Raw genomic sequence first — 21,819 nt, 5'->3', positions numbered from 1 at the left:
GCCGGTGTTGAAGACTGTTGAACGTTGTCCATGTATGTCTTCGTGCCATTTTTGAAGTGCCTTCCGCACACTCGGTGTTGCTCTGTGGGCTCAAATGTCGAAAACCTGTTGGTATAAAAACACGTCCATTCAAACAATGAAATTTCAGTGTTGAATGCTTAAGTTTGCGAACTGGACCCTTCCACTAAATCCGTATAGCAGGTGAGTCAGAAACATAGAACCACATAGTCTCAAGGATGCCTCATAGCAATCCAAACTTTACTTTCGCCCAATCCAAGCTTTACTGTACTTCGATTAAACCCATCGTAGAACGTGAAAAAACGATGTGCAAGTTTCCGGCGATAACGATTCACAAGTAAAGAGAAAACGGTTGAGAGCATTAAACAGTTTAATACGAAAGTCTTGTTTTTCGTATTAAACTGTTTAATGCTCTCAACCGTTCTCTTTACTTGATTAAACCCTTTAACTGGAGTCGAGCAGCCCGTTCTTAATCATGGACGCTCGAGTGACGCTCATCAGCACGTAAAATCAACAGGTATGCTGATCTTTTCGTTAGTTAAACTTATGCACGGACCACAAAGACACTTACCTTCCTCGCTTCCCTGCCCTGTTGATCTTCACCACCCACAGCTTCCTCAGGCGCTTGTTCAACGGAAACTTGTGGAAGCTCAGGCCTTTATTCTTCGTGGTATTGTTGTAGCATCCTGGCACACAACAAGTGTACCCTCCCATCTCATGTATCAGTTTCCGGGCACAAATAACTAAAAGTCAAAGTTACCGCCACGTACACCTACAATGGTCGGTCGGCCGGAGAATCCCATAGCTCCCATGGATCCCTGCGCGCGCCCTCTCGGTTGCAGTCAGAACTAAATAGTGAGAAGCGGATTGCAGACCTGTCGTTATTTGTTTAAATGAAAAATGATGAAAACTCTTAACACCTATTATTACCATTTGAAAGTTTATCTGTATTGAATAACTCTGTACTAGCTGCTAATGTCCACGATCCTCAAATGTATTGGTACACGTTGCACTCATTCTATGACGCCCCGCTTTTTATTTTTCAATTCAGTTCAAATTTTACGGTTCCCATGAGCAACCGGATTGGTCTGAGTAATTCTGCACTACACCAAATAATTGTAATCAAACATAATACACTGACGGTAACCAAGCACGACAAACAAATAATTGTGACACGGCGCTCAAGGCCGATAAGAAGGCTGTTTTTACACACAAAAATATCCGCATCTGTAAGCTGGTGTGGGCATCGATAGGGAAACTGGAAAGCAAAGTCCGTCCGTAACAGCACTTCATCACACGCGCACCTTTCTAGCGCGCATAAATTTAAACAGGAACATACTCATTACGAATTTAATGTTCATTTGACTCTGTCTAGCCACGCTTCAGGACAGGCAACATTCATGGGGCTGTCCCTCCGCTGAACACCATTATCAAACTCAACTAAACGTGCGTTGGCAAGCTGGCGAACAGCGTTGCATCCACACTACGCAGTTCGCTCCGCCGCCGCTGGAGGGGCGCCGCCGTTCGCGCTCGTCCCCAATCACTGCCAAAAAAAAAAAAAAAAAAAAAAAAAAAAAAAAACTGAATGAACGCAATAGCTGCGAGGAGCAAATACCTCGCACAGTTTTGTTTTGTCCAGTTTCAGTTCAGTTCTGTTCTGTTTGGATTTGTTTGGCAACACGGCTCAATCCGCCGTGTAAATCTTAGTTCCGACCTCTCACATCGTGCATTAAGGCTATGGTTTCACGGTAGCCATCTTGAATTTATTTACGGGCTTCCTACGGCGGGGCGCCACCGTCGCTGTTTCCGTGGATGACCCCGTTAGGGAGAAACAGTTACGCGTGGGCGACTGGACCCTTTGACCTTGGGTCTCTCCTCTATACCATGGTACCCGATGAAAGATGAAAGTCACTGAAAAGGTTAGCTAGCTGTAGGGATCGAACCCACATCTTCTGGATTACCGGTGTTTATGCATGTGTAGAAGGGACGATTGTCTCGTAAAAGTCGTGCAAGACGGCGAGTTGATTTTCGTGCTTTCGTGTTTTGAGTAGCACGGGGGTAGCTGCCGCGCGCGTAGCGTGTGACGAAGACTGTGCAAAATATAATATATTTGAGATATATAAAAATATTATCTCAAATGCAAAATGGTCAAACAACCGTCATAAAAAATGGACCCAAATACTAAATAATTGCAGTCAGCTGTGAAGAGTCTGTCCACGTGCCGATCGGTTGCAGTTTTATCTTAATACAGCTTACAGAAACAGAATTTCTTGAAATGAATTATGAAATTACCACTTCTGTTGAAACTAGAAGTTCAACTCACAGTGCGCACACAAAATGATAAGAATCAAAGGAATGGCATAACCGAAGTAAAATAGGGAAGTAGGCGATTATACGTTATGTAACCTGTCCGTATTCCGCATAGTAGCGGTCGTGACAAAGTGCCATCAAAGGTGAAGATAACTTTTTTTTTTTTCTATTTGGCTGCGATTCGTGTTATCGCTTTGTGAGATGACGAGAGGTGTGATCTTTCGCCACGAAATGTCGTCAATTTCACTAGTTTATTTCAGTCGTCTCCATCGCATTACGCGGCGCTGATTGCCACAGTTTGTTGTGAGGCGATCGTTGTACTTGCGAGTAAACGGAGGATCCGTCTACAGACTTCAGAGTTCAATTCAAGAAATTGCATTTGCATTGCAAGATAGTTATCGTGCGACAAAAATTCCTCGTAGCAAAATGGATGCGACAGCACTCCTTCCCCTTGCCTACATAATAAACATTTACCGTGGTGCCCTCTCCTTCCATGCTCCGGTTCTTCCTTCAGTTCCCCCACATGTAGAAAACAAAGAAACTAGTTCGAAAGAAACAGGAACGAGACAAAGACGCGCGTGCTCTGGGGAAGGGGATTGGCTTATATTCTTTTCTGTCTGGGCAATAGTGTTCACGCCTAGCACTGACAATTATTTTGTAACAGCCTGCTTTCCGCCCCTAACAGGCTTCGCTGTCATAGAAGTTGTCAGTGGCACTGGGAGACCAAAGTTGATTCGTCATGCTCAGCGAAGGGCGCAATTGTTATGATTAGAGCTTATTGTGATAATTGCAGTTTCATTGTGATAAGTATTATAATAATAACGAATACAGTTCTATATGCCATTTGACAGCAGGGCTGCTTGTCCGTCGCGTAGCGACAAGATTGCAACGAAACAGCTGTTGTACGAAATGCCATTTGGCCAATTCGAGTGCCGTTTTGGAAGCGATTTTGTCAAACGCGTCCTCTCAGGATGCAACAGGGGAACAAGGTACGGGGTTCAAATCCCGTGATCTTATTTTCACATATACATATTACAAAATCAGCTTAGGGCATCTTTATTATTATTGTTATATCAAATACCAAATCTTGCGCAATCCCGGTAGAAAGGCATAGCATAAGCCGTCATGAATATGCTTTTGGTACCATGATGCAAGGGGTTTAGTACGTTTTAAAGGACTCTGCGGCTGCCTTTTCCGAATTTTGTTGTCGCTTCTGTTGCAATCCCAGTAGAAGAGCACCATAAGCCGTTGATAATATCAGTTTGGAACCATGATTAAAGAGGTTTCGGCCGTCTAAAGGGCTCTGCTGCGGTCTTTTACGGATTTTGCGGTCGCCTCCGTTACAATCCCAGTGGGAAGGGCAATAGCATAAGCCGTCTCGAATATGCCTCTGGCACCATGATACAAAGGGGGCCGTATTCCCAAACCACCCGCAACTTTGCCCTCAGGGCGCCCTTAGCCCAGGGTCCCTTGAGGGCGAACATCCCCTGAGGGTAGCATGCGTTTCTCAAACGTAAACGTGCACGCCCTCAGCGAAGGGCTGGCCGTCGGGAGGCTCGAAGGGGATTCGGCCCGATTCCTCGTAGAACGAAGCAGAAGCGCATGCGCAGGACCGCGCTTCATTTCCGCTTCCGATGGCTGTCGTCTGCTACTTTGGTATCTCTCCTGTTCTGTTCGCGTTCGACTTGCAAACTTCATGTATGGTGGGCTACTTCGTGTCAGTATTCAGATGTTGTACAACTGTTGGATATTGCGGATATGATATGTACACATCTCACCATCGTCTCCTTATGTGTGTGTGTGTGTGTGTTGTATTAAACGGCCAGATTGTAACGATCACTGAATGGCCGGACAAGGGAAGCCAGGATTGTCCGTGCCCCTCCTGATGTTCAGTATAGTCTGTAGTGTTGTGTTCATGCACACGCAACTTATCTTTCTTTCAATTCATATTCGTCGTACCGCACAAGGTAGTTTTCCCAGTCACGAATTCGTCGAACCGTCACTACTGCAATACCACCGTGAGGGTATAACGCTCGAATCGCACGACGCGATCCACAAATGCACATGTCATCCATGTTTGTTTCGAGGCGAGCGTCCCTCAGGAGCGTACAGTGAGCTCGCGAGCTCACTTGGCTGGCGCGTGCCCTTGGGGCGCCCCTTGCAGATATGGGCGCTTTGGGAAACAAAATTCGTCTCCCTCAGGGCTAGAGGTTACATAGGGAGCCCTTAGGGTTGGTTGGGAATACGGGGGCGGTTTCGCCCATTTTAAAGGGCTCTGCCGCCGCCTTTTCCAAATTTTGCGGTCACCACTGTTAAAATCCCAGTACAAGGGCCTAGTAGGGTAAAGCGGGTAGAGATGCCGCGTGGGTAGAGACGCCCTTTTCCCTCTAATTTCAAAACTTCTGCATAGATGGCGCTACGACCTCAGGAGAGTGATCCTCGCTGGTGCGTCCACATTTTGTTGTGAAAGGTTTGGTGCCAGTCTTGGATTTCTGCACGCACGAGCGTCGGAAAGTTTCTGAATCTTCCCGAAGACGCTCAATATTTTTTCAGGTACTGACTTCTCGTCGACCTAGTGCAACTAAACAATGCTTGTTTTGATAGAAATTTGTTCTCTGAGGTACTGAGGATACAGATTAATAGCGATAGATCTTTGAAAGAAAAATAGTAATTGTAGAGGGGAGGACGCATGCGGCATCTCTACCGCGCAAACGGGAGAGATGGCCCCTTTTTTTGGAGGGAGAGATGCCCTGCGCCTAAAATGGGGCTAACAGAGCCACAAACGTTCCGTTGAGTAGCTGTTTCTTCTCCTGTGACAGGGAATGGGTTCGAAGTACAAGAGGAAGGATTCAGGCCGACTTCGGGGGACCTGGGACGAGGCGTCTCTTAGAGACGCCATACAAGACGTTAAAAACGGGAACTCTCCATCCGTGCAGCTGCTGCAAATTACGGCATTCCGGAGAGGACTCTACGGCGAAGAATAAAGAGCGGTAACCTAAAGAAAGGAGCTCTAGGACCTCACGGGGTTCTGGGGCAGGAAAATGAAGGGAGACTGGTGGCACACATAAGATGCTTACAGTCGGGTGGCTTTCCTCCGTGTGCACGTCTCGTGCGCTCGCAGGCATTCTGGTTCGCCGAGAAGATGGGAATCAAGAACAGCTTTAACAAGAGCAAGCGTGAAGCAGGGAAGGATTGGTTCCAATCGTTTTTGAGAAGGCATCCAGATCTTTCAATACGGAAGTCGGAAGGACTATCTTTAGCGCGTGCAGAAGGGATGAATAGAATTGAAGTGAAGGCTTTCTTCGACCTCTTGTTGAGAGTACTGGATGACAACAAGCTCCATGGCTGCCCAGATCGCATATGGAACATGGATGAGTCTGGGATCCAGCTAATTAATAAGCCCAATAAGGTTGTAGCATCCAAAGGCTCGAAAGTTGTGCACACAGTTACGCCCTGCGAAAGAGGGAAGAACATCACTGTGGTAGCGTGCGCCAACGCGGAAGGACATTTTCTGCCGCCGGCATGCGTTCTGAAGGGAGTCAATAGGAGACCACGTTTGGAAGAAGACTTGCCTCCTGGATCAAAGGTGTACTTGAACCGGAAGTCGTCGTTCATTACCAGTGATATTTTCAACGACTGGGTTAAAACTCTATTCTTACCGCGCAAGCCACAAGGAAAGGTGCTGCTGATACTGGACGGCCATTCATCCCACATGAGTGACGTGGAGATGCTCCAGTTCCTGGACAACAATGATATAATTCTTTTGTGCTTGCCCAGCCACACTACCCAGGCACTACAGCCCCTTGATAGGTGCTTCTTCAAACCTCTGAAGACGGCGTTTCAAGCAGTTGCCGATGCGTGGATGCACAGCAATCCTTCAAGAAAGATTACCCGAGATCATTTCGGCAGGCTCTTGTCCATGAAGAAGGGCTCTTGTCACACGGCTTGTCACACGGCTTGTCACAAGGCTTGTCACAAGGCTCTTGTCACACGCCTGGGGTCGCGCTGCCACACCAGCGATCGGCGTGTCATGTTTCAGAGCGTACGTGAATACCTCGTTTTAAAAACTGAAGCAGTTCCTGATTACTTTTTTTTCAAGTTGCTGACAGCATGCAGTGTGATAGTCACGAACCCATCGCCGAGAAACCTCCGGCAAGCCAAGCAGTAGGGTTAGCACCGGTCTCCCACAGTCATCGTCAGGGGTCCCGTGAAATGATGCTGCCGGACTCACCGTCAAAGCATCTGCATAGTCAATCTCCTGTGCCATCACTAGTAGCCAGGCAGGCGCGAAGGAAGAAGCAGGCCGCGCAGCTGCGTACGTGGTGAGACGCGTGAAAGCGAGACGTAAAAAAATGAATAAAGCACCCCGAAGGGGAAAGGAACGATGTCAGAAGGTCAGAAGGTGCTTCCCACGAAACAGACACGAAAGACCAGCCCGAAGACAGAAAACATTACCGAGAAAGGTAAAGTCGACGACGATGGATCCCTCGGCGGACGACAGCAATAAAAGCCTCGAGTGCTGGGAGAACTACTTTCTTACAACATCAAAATCGGACTGGATAAAGTGCACCTAGTGTCAGGGACGAGGACTGTACATTGTACGGGAAGCTATGCAATGAGTGTGGGAGGCAAGCACGACGGGAAAAGCAGTGAAAAAGAAGGTATTTTGTACCGCGGCCATCTCTCCCCTGCCAGCTCGGTAGAGATGGCGCATCACGGGTGGTCGTTTTATAAAATTTATCTGGTTCAGTTTCTGATCCCACAATTTCCGATTCATATTTGGCACACGTTATAGCGGAGGGATCCTGGGTTATGACTATGTGTTCATTTTGCGTGTGTTGCAATGCGGCGTTGCTTTACTAAGGCGAAATGTCAAAGTGTGCGGCGTCTCCTACCGGCTTTACCATATAAGTCGTTGATAACGGCTTTCGCTATGCAGAATACACCAGTGACTCCTTTGTGGTGTATTCCCATGGATGCCCCAGCCATTCATCGGGGTTGCAGAAAAGTACTTTTTACTTTTCTCAAATAAGTTGGCAAGTGATGCAATGTTCAGAAGGAGACTGTAGGTCATTTTTTTGCAGGTAGACGTGTAAGCCGAACATGGACTTCTCTATGCGTGCTGCCACTTCGATAAAAATTGGTTGATTACCATGAACAGTGAGATTCAAACGGCTTCGTAACGGGTATGTATTTTCATCTATGATGTCTTTTCCCTGAGACTTTTAGCACCAGTGCTCGTAGGTGTCTGCTGCCGTGTGTAAATGTTTCGGACTGCCGGCGATTTGCCGTGCAAGTTCACTTTTGGTGCCCCCGTATCTTGGCAAGTTTATTTCCTTGCCATATCGTCGCGGCTTTCTCATGCTGAATTCAAACGGCAGGATATCAGCGTTTAGTCCGTTGCGCAACTCGTATCAGCACCGACCCAAGCAGCACAATGTACTGAAAGTCGAGTGCAATAGGCGTGGACGGGTAGGTGGAAGATCTTGCACAACTCTTGAAACTAAGTAAACATTGATAAGACACATACCGTCCACCCCTATTGCACTAGACTTTCAGTACATTGTGCTGCTTGGAGAAGAGCAACGACAATTTCTTTCTTTGTGACTTGTTGTTGCGGCTGGCACTATCATCAATGCGCAAAGCCAAGATGCGGTACCCGGCGTGCTAAGATGTCTGAGTGATTTCGAGTGGAGCGAACCATAGGGGGGCAGATCTTTATGGCTACATATCTATGGGTATATGCCATTGGTGGGCAAGCTGTATCAGGAAGTCTAATGAATTACAGGGGTGTGGTTGGAAAAATTCAGGGGGTGGGGGTAATGAAACCCCTGGAATGGACCGCAATTATAGTAAACTACCTTAGCGTACACAGCTGAGCGGATTAGTTATTAGGCCAATCGCATATACAATTCGTCAATGAAAAACTTCACTTGGCACACCAACAGAAATAAATGAGCTTGTTTTCCAATGAGACCCTGAAAATTGGAAGGCGGTTTCAAGTTCTTCGTACATAGTTTTTACACGACGATTATACCAACGTTCAGGAGCACTGAAATTGTCGGTTTACACACTGTATTGTTGATTATTGCTTGCATTTTCAATGTGAAAAAGAAAAAAAAATCAGGGAGAAGAGAAATAATTTAAAATCTTCACACAATGACCCTCGTACATAACTACTCCATCTCTATTTTTTTTTTCCTTTTTTTTTCCTCTGCGCCTCTCTGTGTTCAGTATAGTTTTTCGCGCATGATATCCGGGGGAGGCTGCTGCTATGCTGCGAGCCGATAAAACTAACGTAATATAGTTAAAGCTCAGCTACGCCGATTTTCGAGTGTTACGGAATGGGAATGGTACTCACACGATGTGTTCATAAGGGAACAGTGATTATGTATGCAAAATAGTTATCCCAAACTCCTCGTGGTTTTCCGAAAAAGTGAATTTTTAGTTTCACTGACATCCCGTCTTGTGGCCCGCAAACCCTGTGTCGACGACACATCGTGGTCTGCCCGCGCTCCGGCTTGGCATGACTTTTGGCTTGGTTTCTTCCGCCAAGCCGGCCAGTTTCTCCTGCCGAACCGTATGCTGCGCAGATTCACATTGGGGAAGTGATAAACAGTTCGCTATTAGGGAGCCAATATATTTCTGGACTTCACTAAACCCACGAGGAACGTGAGTTTTGCTTCCTTCGACTGCAAAGCATTTGCTAGGCCCAGTACAGACTTCCTGTTGTCAACGATAAGGTGGAAGTCCAGCCTCAGAACATCAGTTCTCTCCTGGTGTCATTCGTGTTTTGTGCTGCGTGCCGAGAATGCGTGAGCGTTTTGCTCCCGTCTGCAAGAACACTTCAGCATGCAGTTCCAATGTTTCAAACCACAATTTTCCGAAAGGTGAAAGAGAAATCTATTGACTGCAACAATCGGTTACAACTCCGACTGGGTGCCACCTTCGAAAGCAGTCATTTGATCTGTTCATCTGGCTCATACGAATGTTACGGAGCAATGCGCAACTTGTTTCACAAGAAGCTGAAGGTCTCGTCCGGGATGCTGTGCCAACCCTTATCTGCAGCAGGAGATTGCAGGGGCAGACTAGGCAGCAGAGAAAGGCAAGACGAGTAATGTTAGACAAGTCAGTCATGCGGTGTAAATTGCATCGCGTAAGAAGAGAAAAATACGCTATCTGTCAGTTACTGCTTCATCCTTTAGAGATTACGCCCCAGCGGGTGTATTTCTCAGTACAGATTTGGAATTGCCTTATTTGTTAAATGATTTCGCAGCCATTCTGGCACCACCGAAAAGCTTGCACTCCACGTCTCAGCTATCACCGTCTGGGTTTCAAGCTGAAGGCTTTCACCAGTGCCAACCAGACGCCCCCTTGAAAGTTCATATGTTTTTGTTGACGGAACAGTGACACCTGGAACTGCGACATTTCATTTTCTGATTAATCAAGTGCATTCCATCACTTGTGCTCAACTTCTTGTGTTCGTATACCCTTGCTGTTGCTCGCTAGCTTAGAGCAAACCATGCCTGAGGTGCCAGTGCTTTCAGAGTACATTTAAGCAGTATCATCGTATCATATGCACGGCAGCACATCTTGTGTATTTTTGAGTAAAGTATAAATTCAATGTTGGGTCAGCTGTTGTATTTTGGTCACCAATAGGTGTTCTTCCAGAGCGCTCAAGGGCAGTTCAAGCAGTTTCATGTGTGCAACAGCACATACTTTTTCTCAGTTTTGACTAAGGTAAATCGAAATCTTCCAGTTGATGTCTTTCGGTCATAAATTATGTTTTTCGAGACATTCAAACAGCATCATATGTGCAACAGTACATACTTTTTCTCAGGTGAAGTAAGGTAAATCTGTCCGCCGTGGTGTTCTGGCAGTGCAGCAGGAGCTTGTGTTGCATTCAAGTGGTATCATGTATACAAAAACTTTCCAGAGACATTCCTGCATAACATATCGGAGCATCATGTGTGCTATTGTTGGTATGATCTGCAGCAGTATATGGATAATGTTAATTATTCAATGACTTCAGCTAACATTTACATTCTTACTTCCAGGTAAGCCTGTCACAGATGCCCTACCCCTTGGTATGCATAGTTCAAGATTGTACCGAAACAATCCACATGGAGCATTACAACACACCACATACTGCATGTCTATGCTGCGTGTACAATGCATCAAACCTGTTTCTCAAGTACAGGCCAGCTGGTACGAAATTACAACATGAAACAACTGACACAGGGACCGTAAAGTCATGCCTTTTCCTCCGCGCCTCGGGTTTCATGTTATTATCCTCACATGCAGCTCAATTCGCCTGTGCTGTGCAGCATGAGCAAAAGCATATATTGTTTGTGGTGACATGACACGGAACGTAAATACAGTGAAACCTTCCTATGTTGGACACCCGCGGTGCAGCCGAAGCGTCTCCTACTTATAGAGGTCTCCGAGTTACAGAATATGACGGCAACAAAAACGGAAGAGATCACAGCTGTGAGAAATGTCCCCCTTCTTCAATTTAAGGTCCTTAGTGGTACCTGGTGGTGGTGCCTGGTAGTGGTACCTCTACCCACTCACTGATAATTATTACTGATTTTAGTATATTCAATTCCGTTCAGATTCTACTCAATGGCATTACCTCTGGAGCCTTTTGAGCAGCAAGGACTTGTCTCTGAAGCGTCAGCCTACTTCTCATAGCTTTGGTGGCAGTGCTCGTTCAAAGGCTCTAGACAAACTGAAGACAAGTGCTCACATAAAGAATTACAATGTAGACTGACGGCACTTGTTTTTGGACTCTAAAAACTAAAGCAACAAAATGCTGAGACCAGTATAAGGGAAAAAAGGGGCAAAAGTCAAGGCCACTGGCTCATTCTGGGTCTTTTTGGTGCAAAGATGGGCCGATATTGAGATATTTTGGCCAGGGTTTTGGTCCGACTTTGTAGGGAAAACCCTATCTTACTTCCAAGATAGGGAGGTGTCCGACATAGAGAATTTCGTCCCCATGTAGTTTCAATGGGAGCCTGCCCGTGCAATGAAATCATGGGAGTTGTCCGAGGTTGGGAGGTGTCCGACTTTGAAGGTTTTACTGTAGTATAGAGCATTCTACATCATGTAATCTAACAGTTGTTCACGTTTGGATATTTTAACCATGGAATTCACCCTGCATGCACCATACCATGTCCAAACACTAACGACTGCTAGAGAGCAGCATGTACTGTTTCCGTATAGCACTTATGGCTTGCGTCCTGTGATCGGAAACAGTGGTGTCTTTTTTCTGCTACAACCAGTAAACTACAGTAAAGTTTTAGAAATACTGTGTCATACCATAGAGCACTATGGGTAATGGCAGTTTGAAAAACTGGAGAAGACTGTCATTAGAACGGGGGACATGTTCTACGGTGAAATTTTTTACAGTGTGTGCTGCACCACGTAATGCACTGCAGGCCTACCACAGTATGGTAACGCTCTGAATACTGATTTGCTCAAAAAAGGAATCTGTGCGTTTCTTGTACTAACTTCCCCTTATGCAAAGTAGTAGAAAAATGTTTTCAGCCAATGGGAAGGGAGAGGACATCATTCTGGAGTCTCGTTGACCTACAATGTGTCGTGTGTGAAGGTCATTTTGAAGAGTATAGGTGGTACAAGACTGTGTTCCCACGTTCTTGGCAGTGTTGACTAATAACCATAATACAGTAGAGGGTACATTTGTTGCTTCATATATTTGTGTCATGGCAAAGTATGTAGAGATACATCTGTCTCAACATGCAGGTGACAAAACTGCTTTTTATGCATAAACTATGACAAATACATAGTTGTCTGTTCAGCACCACTAATCATGTGCCGGCCTCCATGACATGTCTGTGACATTCCAAAGTGATTAACATGTCCAATAGATGTGTGCAATGCTGAAGATGACTGTGTACCTTCTATGGATTCTTGATTCAAGAAAAGTACTGTGTGATTTGCTAACAGCACCTGGCTGTACCTTCACAATTCTACATAAAAATATGTAAAGTTTGCCGAAGGAAATATCATGAAGGTCCATAGCGAAAAACCCTGAGACGAGGGATAGGAAGGGACATACACAATGTCTTAACATAGCTTGTTTATGTCCCTTCTTGTATCTCCTCTTCAGGTCTCGCCATCATGGACACTATCACCAGCTAGCTTGCTGTTGAACCGTTCTTTAAACGATAAGGGTCACTTTCATGGACTGGATGGCAGCCAACATGCTGTCAATAAAAAGAATAATGGAAGGAGCTCAATATGATCATTAGGCTGTGCGTGGTCATTGCTTTCTGACAAATGGTGACTTAGAATTTCAGGACAGTGCCTGCAGTGGTAGTATTCTTGTGTTCTCACCCTTGACGCCCATTGTGTGTCATCGGTCACCTATAATCTGCTAATATGCACATAGCTAAAACAAAGTATATTTGTATTTCTTTGAATACAGTTGGTACAGCACATTGTTTTTTACATGTTCTTTGGAAAATATAAAAAACTTCTCTACTCTGCAAGTCTCCTGTCAGCTCTACAGAGCAGCTTCAAATTTCACTAGAAGCCACGTGTGAAACCTAGACCAAACTAGTGGTGAAGGTCCATATAGGTCATAGATGGATACTATTATTATTATTAGATCATAGGTCAGGCTTAGGTCCTGGTTGGTAGCAACGCATTTGAATTTTATTAAAAATTGGTGCAGGAGGTGACCAACATAACTAAATACACCAACTGACTCTCACAAATTTTGTGGTGTTATACTTCTGAAACAACATTAATACGCTGCAGTGGTCTTTTCACCTTTTAACATAGAAATATTAGGTCTTCGGCATCACCAGCCTTAGTTGCTGAGCATGCAGTTATTTACGTTGAGCACTGCAGTTTCATATTTGTTTCTCTGGACAAGCAAGCCCGCTTCCCCATTTTGATAAGAGTCTTTCAGCTTTGACAGGGCATTTGGGGACAAGGAAAACATTTGGACTATTGTGTATTTTGCTATAAGTGCACTGTACAAGGCAGAGGACAACATCAACCATTTCCACTAAGGTTATTAAATTTGTGATAAAATACATATACCTTTTGTCACTGACTAATTTGGTGGCAAAGTTAGTTGAGTGGCAGTTGTGCAATTTTAAGAACATGTTTAAAAAAAATAGGATATGGGAAGTGCTGACTGGTTGAACATGTGGAGTACCCAATATAATAATTGGGGGTTTACGTCGCGACACAACTGAGTGTGGAATACACAGCACAGTGTAATGTTCCTTATTCTGGCAATGTTAGCATGGTTCAAGAAGTGGGAAATGTTGCACTACCCTTAATAACATCTGTTGGGCCCAGCAAACAGGGTACACATACCCTGATCTGAAGACACTATGCCTAACTCAAAAGCAATATGAGATCTACCCGTACGTGTTTATTTGCAAAACTATTATGAATGAAATATGGCCTGTGTGGTATAGAACAATGCGCACACTCAAGTAAACATGCAAATATACGTATAAGGGCTCTCGACCTACATGCCGCGATGCGCTCTACGAAATAAACAACACACTACAAAACTACATTTAACACTTTTTGTGCGGGGCAACTCTAATGGACACTTTCATATAACCGACGAATGGTTCAACGAATGCAGTTCGAGTGGTCACGATACATTCCTACGTCGTTCATTGCAGTCGCGCTATGATGCTGCACAATATATGTATCTCGTGTAACAAGCCTGGCAATCGCACGATGTGCATGGGCAGAAATACGGCCTTTTTTATTTGAAGACCAGTCCTCTGCAGGTATATGCTCAAACGATCACCAAGTCTCACGTTGTTGCTCAGTCGCTCCCATTCCTGTACTTGTAGTAAAAGCAGCAAACGGGTTGACGTGAATGGCAGCCGAACGGTTGAACTGCGAAGTTCTCGAGCACATAATCACAATTTCACGCGGAAAATGATGTTGAGGTTAGTTCGCGGTTGTTGTTTCCATCGTTCAATAGTTCCCGGTTACGTCGGACGAAACGCTCATCGTAGCCGGCGGCCATAACTGGATTTCCTCGCAAACGGGAGAAGACGGCAGGGAAGTCAGAGAAAGCCTCAGCTTTCATCCAATCAAACGCACGATTCTCTATCTACGTAGATGGAGCAGATTTATCCCATTTACGTCACAAAAATGGCTGCGCCCATGGCTTGTTTTGGTTTCTTTGATGAATTAATTTTCGTAATAGGAAGACAAAATTGAGAAACGAAGGTGCGTTTCGGGGGCAGTTGGATGTGCTCGTTCTGAATATCACAACCGTTTCAACACATCGGGAAATCGGCGTAGCTGACCTTTAAGATGATGCCATTCTCTGCACTTGTCTCCACTATTACTTTTCAAGTATCATATTGCTTACAGTGTAGTTTATCAAAATGCACGTTCAGACCAGATCGCTATAACTACTTGTTGAGGTTCATGAGTCACAAGAACTGCTCGAATGTGAATGTACTTCCTAACGTCGACAGGAGCAGCACTACATCGATCAAGGGTAAAAACAGTGCCTGAAGACCTGGTTTCATTCCGAATTCTTCATTATTGGGGGGCAGCTTTATTCTATTTAGTGATCAAGAGCCCTGGGGGCACAGAATAGCTGACTGCAAGCCATGCACATGCGGCACGCGTGTGTGAGAGCCCTGATTACCCTGATCGAAGCATTGCTTCATCTTAAGCGAGAAATAAATAATGTACTCGTGGGCGCGTAGCACTTGCTTAGCGTTATCTCCAAATCTGCTAATGAACAACTTTATTTTCGACGTTGGGGTGTCTAATCGCCACCGGCGATATTCTACCCTGTTCCAGTTTCTACTCCCCTATACAGGCTATACTCAATCCCATGCCAGTCTTCATACCGTAGATCCATATATACAACTGGTTATTGGAAATCTACAATAACCATTGGAGATCAAGTTGAAAAGTATAGGCTGGGATTGAAGGAACGGGTCGCACCATCAAACCGCGTTATTGCTGTTTCGTTTCAAGCTGATCTAAACTCGCTGATTGCTATGCAATTTATTTTTGGAGCACCTTACATTTTCCACGCATAACTATACTACTGAATACAACAGACATCTGTCGATGTCTGTACGCCGCTCATAGCCGCAGTTACTTCGCGGCGCTAACACGCAATAAAAAAAAAAAAAAAAACTGAATACAACAAGATCCGTACGCTGCGTCCGATGCACCCTACATTTGTAGTTGTAAGGGACGAATGTCGCCTCGGTAGAAATACTTTCATCCGCTGGATCACGTCACGGAAATGTTTCCTTCCAGGCAGGTGGGCGGCAGACGTGCATTGTCATTCAGAGATGCGATAACACACCGCCGAACGCGTTTCAAAATGAACCCCCAGAAAAGAGCTCATTTTCATGTTATTTTGGTTTCGTTCACTGATTTTCCTTTCCCACACTTCAGACAATCAAATTTTCCTACAAGCGGAAGGCAATATCTGGCATGGGACTTCAAGTTAGAAACTGCAACATCTGTTGTAATTGTCTGTTCTTGTGTTGTTGTAAATTGCCGTGTGGCCTATCCACCTGCGACTATACCGCCAAGTATGGGTAAACAGTATTGTAAATACACTAAAATAAAATTCACTCCACGTGTTTTCTACTTCTTCACCGCCTCGTGTGTCGGTGACCTGTATTCCTACCCACTGCTGGGATTTTGGAATATACACGCCTTCGATTCTGAATGTGTTTAGTTCTGCACCAAAATCTCTGGTCCAACGAAGTCGCGTTTGATCAAATCATTGCCACCCGCATCGCCACAGCACTCGCAGACGCCAAATTGTCCATATCTTCCATTTCATTTAGTAATAACTCTGGATATAAACGTGATATCGAAGATGTCATCATTTAATTACGTAGTCTGTATATGCATGCTTAGTAGCTATGAGTCCGCGGCCCATACCTGTTTCCCTTGCTACAGCCTGCGAAGTGGCGTTTGGTCAAATCGTTCATTTTCAAGCGACCAAAGAACCAACAGGAGACAAGATCACACACAAGCCGCTCTGTTGTTGTTTCGTGTTTGTTCTTTGGTCGCTTGTGGATTTACACCAACCAGCCCGATCTATATACTTCAGACATTTTGCCAAATCGTCGCCCAAGTGGCACTCACTGGCGCCAAATTGTCAGTTTCCTCTATTTTAGCTCGTAATAACTCTTGATACCAACTTGATACTGACGGTATCATCATAAAATTACGTAGTCAGTGTATCGTCTGCGGACCGTAGCTGTTGTCCTTGCTGCACCCTTAGAACTCGCATTTAGTCAATTTGTCGTCCAGAAGGCTATCACAGGTGCCAACCTGCCAATTTCATCCGGCTATCCCCCAATATGTGGAAAGTTTCATGTTCGTTCCCACAGTTATACATCACGTCTTATTCTTTATCTTACGCGAAAGCTCCCGGGCGTGTTATCGGTGTTGTTATCAGGTCGGGGCGCGAAAAGGGAATTGTTCACACACACACACACACACAGAGTGTATGCGGCCGGTTGCGTCGTCGTTGTCTGTGTCTCTTTCTTTTGTCGCCTTGCTCAAGGAAGGGAGGGAATTGTTCGCCCTCACATATGTCCTCCTCTCCCTGCCGAAATCTGTTCCTCCTCACGTACTCACCCACCACCCTGTAAACTTAGCTTCCTTGCGTAGTCCTCTGCTGTCAGGTCAAGCCGTGTTTCAGAGGGGTTGTCCCTGAATGCTGCTCTTGAGGACCTGTCACACATTCTGGTAGTTCACGCTTACCTTCTTTGGGTAGCCGAGGTGCAGCACAGGCACAGATTGAGCTCGGTTGGCTTTCCGTCTACGAAGTGAACGGAACATACCTGGGCGAAACGACGAACATTATAGCGGCACAGATGAAACCTATGCGCACAATACCTACCCGTGCGGACTTGCTGGGTGCAAAGTCTTTCCTATTGACAGCTACTAACCATTTCCGACGTCTTTCCGGCGCTGCGGGAAATCGACGCAGCGATTAAATACCACACATGCAAGAACTCATTTTCCCGTTGTGCACGTCGCAAACTTCTTCCAGAAGAACCTTTCGCTTTCGTTGGTTATTTGTGCAACCGACAACGGAGCAGTGGCATCCAGACGAATAATGTTTATACATCACAGCAAGCACATGGACGCCTGCCACCAGCTATCAGCTGCTCAACCAAAATGGCTCAACCCGCAGTACAGGCGCCGACGCCGACTGTACGCCGACTGTACTCTCGACGCCGTCTGGCGTCGAGAGTACAGTGCGCGCGCGCCCTGCTTCCGAGGCTAAAAAATCTGGTATATGGCGAGCATTACTTGCCATTGCGCAACACCGGTGACGTAACGCGGGTCGGAAAACAGTCCGTACAGTTGCTCAATATACAGGAGAATCCGCGCGGGAGAGGAGGAATGCGGAAGAGACACTTCATGCGCGCGCTTTTCACAGAGTGGAGCGATTTCGCCCGGAAAAATTTCTGGCATATTAGTTTCTCGGCGGGAAGAACAGTTTCCAGCAACATAAAAAAAATAAAAAATGTGGGGGTTCGGGAAATTTCATAGTCCCTTTAAAGATTGTTCCTGGGTAGTTTTGTACTGGGGCATTGCCGTTATGTTATAGGCTCCGTGCGCTAAAGCTTGCGAACAGACGACAGCGCCCCATGCGGTAAAAAGCGGCGTCTCTGGAGTAAGGTTGAGCGGGTCGGCCGATAGCACGATAGAGACGGAGCTAAGTAGTTTTCTACGTAGAGGTCTTCTATCGTCGCGATTTTGGATGGCTGGACGTAGCAGTTCACGAACGCCTCGCGGTGTTTACTGCTGCATTGTTGGTTGCTCAAATAATAAGGGGACGCGTCCAGACCTCCATTTTTATCGGCTGCCTTCACGTCCGTACGAGAAAGAAAGGAAGCTCCGATGGATTCAGGCTATTCGGCGTCAGAAGTAAGTTCCATATATGGTTTATATAGTTTCGTAGCTACTTTTCATTGCTGCTTTACAATTGAACGCGGTTTCGGCTTTATAGCGAAGATGGGAGCCCTTGGGTACCTCCAAAAGACGCCCGTGTGTGCAGCGACCACTTCGTCGGTGGGGAGAGGAGCGACGTGCAAAATCACCCTGCGTACGTGCCTACGCTGTTTCCGCAGGCTTACAGGAAACGGGAAACTCCCACACAAAATCTGCATCGTTATGAAAGGTATTTTGAAATGTTTCATTCACCCCACAATCCTTTAAAGGCATGAGTAAAAGTGTTCAACTTTCGTATTTTGTCCCAGGCTAACAAAAAGGCAGCGTGTTCATACGTTGGAGGATACAGTGCCATCAGTCCATAATGAAGAAACTGAGGATACGTCTGAACTACATGAAGACGACAGTACCACAGCAGATGCCAGCACATCAAAAACAATGGTATCCACTTATTATTACGCAGTACAACAGTACAGAAGAGTACAATAGTATTTATTGACACTCAGAAAGCTATCGAGATTACAATTAGCTCTGTATGTCCTTTTTCCAATGATAAAGCATGTCTGGCAAAGCCTACAACTTTAGCGACTATTCTTGTGATGCATTTTCCAGGGGACACAAACGGAGGACTCAGAGCTCGAGCTAACAGGGGGCCTTCTGGTGTTACTTTCAAGCGTGACCAGAGAAGGCGCAAGTGCTCAAGTGACTCATGCTTGTTTGACATCTGTTGGCACAAACACGTCAGTGACAGAGAATTCAGGAGACCTGCCCCAAGCTCCAACTACGAGGTCCATTGGTACTGGCAGTAGTGAGAGGTGCTCTATGTTTCAGGGCTACGACAGCATTTGTGGGACTCCAGAAATTGTAACAGACCTCTGCGGTGTTACCATCAACGTCTTTGCACTACTGTTGAGTCTCATAACACACCTGAGAGTTCGTGAAGTGGATGTTACACTGCCTAACAAACTCTTAATTTTCTTGATGAAGCTCAAGCTAGGTATATCGTTTTCATCAATAGGCAGCCTTTTTGGTGTTCACAGGACAACAGCATCCCGTATCTTCCACTCGATTTTGGATGTACTTTCAAATGCTACAGCAGATTGGATATTTGTCCCGTCAGTGGAGGCCATAAGACTCTCTATGCCAAAATGTTTTTCTGAGCACTATCCTAAGTGCAAGTTCATCATAGATTGCACAGAAATCCGAATGGAAACCCCAGATACCCCAGAGAGACAGCGTGCATTTTTTTCGAACTACAAGGGCTGTCATACAGTGAAGTTTCTTGTGGCAATTGCACCAAACGGAGCTATTTGTTTTGTTTCTGAAGGTTATGGAGGGCGCACAACTGATTCCTCTGTAACTGTCGACTCTGGATTTTTAGAACACATTAGTCCAGGTGATCAAATCCTGGCTGACAAAGGTTTTCCATCAATAAGGACGGTTGTGGGTGAGAAAAATGCATTGTTAATTATGCCTCCATTTTACTCTGGTAAGCAGTTCACAGAAGCTGAGATGACAGACTGTTACAACATTGCACAGGTTCGAATTCACGTGGAGAGAATGATCCAACGTATCAAAATTTATAATATTCTTAACCATCGTGTACCAGTATCACTTGTGCCAAAGCTGTCTGCAGTATTCAGGATGTGCTGTGTCCTGGCCAATTTACAGCCTTCAATAATCCGTGCTTCTGGCAGCGAGCAAAAGACCGATATTTCCACACAATAACTAGCTGTGAACCGTAAAACAATGCTGCACATATTAAGAGCCAGCTGGTGGTCAGCAATCTGTATATGTTAGATACAGCGAAGTACATTCTGTGAAACAATCCCAACTTGCATTGCTGTCTTTATCACACTGTCTTTATTACGCAGTTTGTCATAAAAATGTTTTGTCAGTGTTTGTATGTCAAGTCCAGTAAAACTACAAGTATAATTGAGTACACATTTGCATGGCTTTTGGCATATTTATTTCACATAAATAGTGCCTGACAAAGGCAACACAAAGATTACCGTGGTCAAACATTGCTTTCACATAGGGCAGGGAGATAAGTAGTAAAGTAGAAGTCCCCCAACTTAGGAATGAGCATTGACAGCATACTTTCATCACGGTTTAACAGCACTGTCACATTCTGATGCTTTGAATAAACAAAAAAGAAACAGGTTCTACAGTTTAGTACATACATCTGTACCTGCACCTGTGTGTAGTACGCATGTGACTTTTTCAGAGATAGTACTCCATCTTGTGTGAATGCCAAAAAATTAACAAATGAAATTTCTTTTTCGTAATCAACTATCTGGTCATTTCTCCGAGAAAAGGGGCACTTTATCTCCAGAAGGTGAAGAGCTGTTCCGATCTTAAGGATGCCGTCGGGACTACAGGAGAGCCAGTTTTCTGCTGGATGCACAACCGTTCCAATCTGAAATGGTGGAAGTATGATGATATTGTTCTAATGCATTCTACTGTAAAAGTGCTATACCTGTACAACATGGACGCGGTGTTTTATACAGAACGCCTCACGAGCCTCACGTTCAGTTCTAATGCCTGAATGGGACAACAATAGCAATTAGCAAATATATATTGGTAGCCATCCAGTATGAACCAACCGTATGTGATGGCAGCTGTCCTTAAGTTTTTTGATGCCAGTAGAGAGACTGCCAGTGAGTCATGATTGGAGCGCCTTGTCCAAACTCTGTGCGCTGTTGAACTTGAGATTCTCAGTTTCCTTGCTGTGTACCACCTGTAAAAAAATTAAGACATTTCTTAGCAAGATAGCACAGCACCTAATAATGGGGTCTAGAGTATTAATAACATCTAAGGTATATTTCAAAATAGAGAAGTATAATAAACCTATGCAGGAAAACCTTGTGGAACACACCTTGGATTCATTGACTGATCTCTTGTCTCAAATGCCAATTCAAGTATATCTGTTTCAGTAAGCGTCACATGAGACACATAGAAAGACCGCTGTGGGTCACTGAGCTTGTTTTGAGCTTCCGTGTTTGTGTAATGATTTGTTCTGTTACTATTCGCAGCTGTAAGGATGTCCACCAAAATGCTCTGCTCTGCGTTATGCACAGCCCTGTCCACTGTGCTCATTAGGACTGCTCTACAGTCTTTTTCTACAGCTGTCACACTTTCTTTTCTTATCACGTCCACCCAGGGGCTCTCTATTCCAGGGAAGTGCTGCAAGATGTATGTCGGCGGTGTGTGTGCAGGAACACTTACTGCACGTGATAAAGTTGCAGCATTCTGCTCCCCTAAAATGTTGGACCATGTTGCAGAAAAGCAATCAATACCTCATGCACCATGGTGGGCTTCAGTAGGTAGATATGCTGTACTAAAATAGCTCATATGAACACGAACGTACTTACCTGGATACAATTCACTTAATCTGCGCTTTTTATCAAGCGTCGAAGTTGGAGGCCGTCCCCACTGCTGAGGCATTGAAGTGCTTGAGTGGAATGTGCAGCAGTTAACGAACGCCACAAGTGCAGCGGCGTGTTTGCACTTCCCGATGACTCC

The 21,819-nt window shown here is 45.2% G+C and overlaps 1 protein-coding gene across 1 annotated transcript; it reads left to right on the top strand.

Moving 5' to 3' along the window:
* Positions 1-19,108: 19,108 nt before the first annotated feature.
* Positions 19,109-20,374, top strand: LOC135395535 (uncharacterized). Its single transcript, XM_064626688.1, has one exon. It carries the CDS (start codon positions 19,117-19,119, stop codon positions 20,020-20,022), a length of 906 nt encoding a protein of 301 aa, XP_064482758.1. The 5' UTR covers positions 19,109-19,116; the 3' UTR covers positions 20,023-20,374.
* The last annotated feature ends 1,445 nt before the right edge of the window (positions 20,375-21,819 follow it).

The sequence above is a fragment of the Ornithodoros turicata genome, chromosome 5 (assembly GCF_037126465.1).
Source record: "Ornithodoros turicata isolate Travis chromosome 5, ASM3712646v1, whole genome shotgun sequence".
NCBI lineage: Eukaryota > Metazoa > Arthropoda > Arachnida > Ixodida > Argasidae > Ornithodoros > Ornithodoros turicata.
This window is presented reverse-complemented; position numbering and strand designations above follow the sequence as displayed.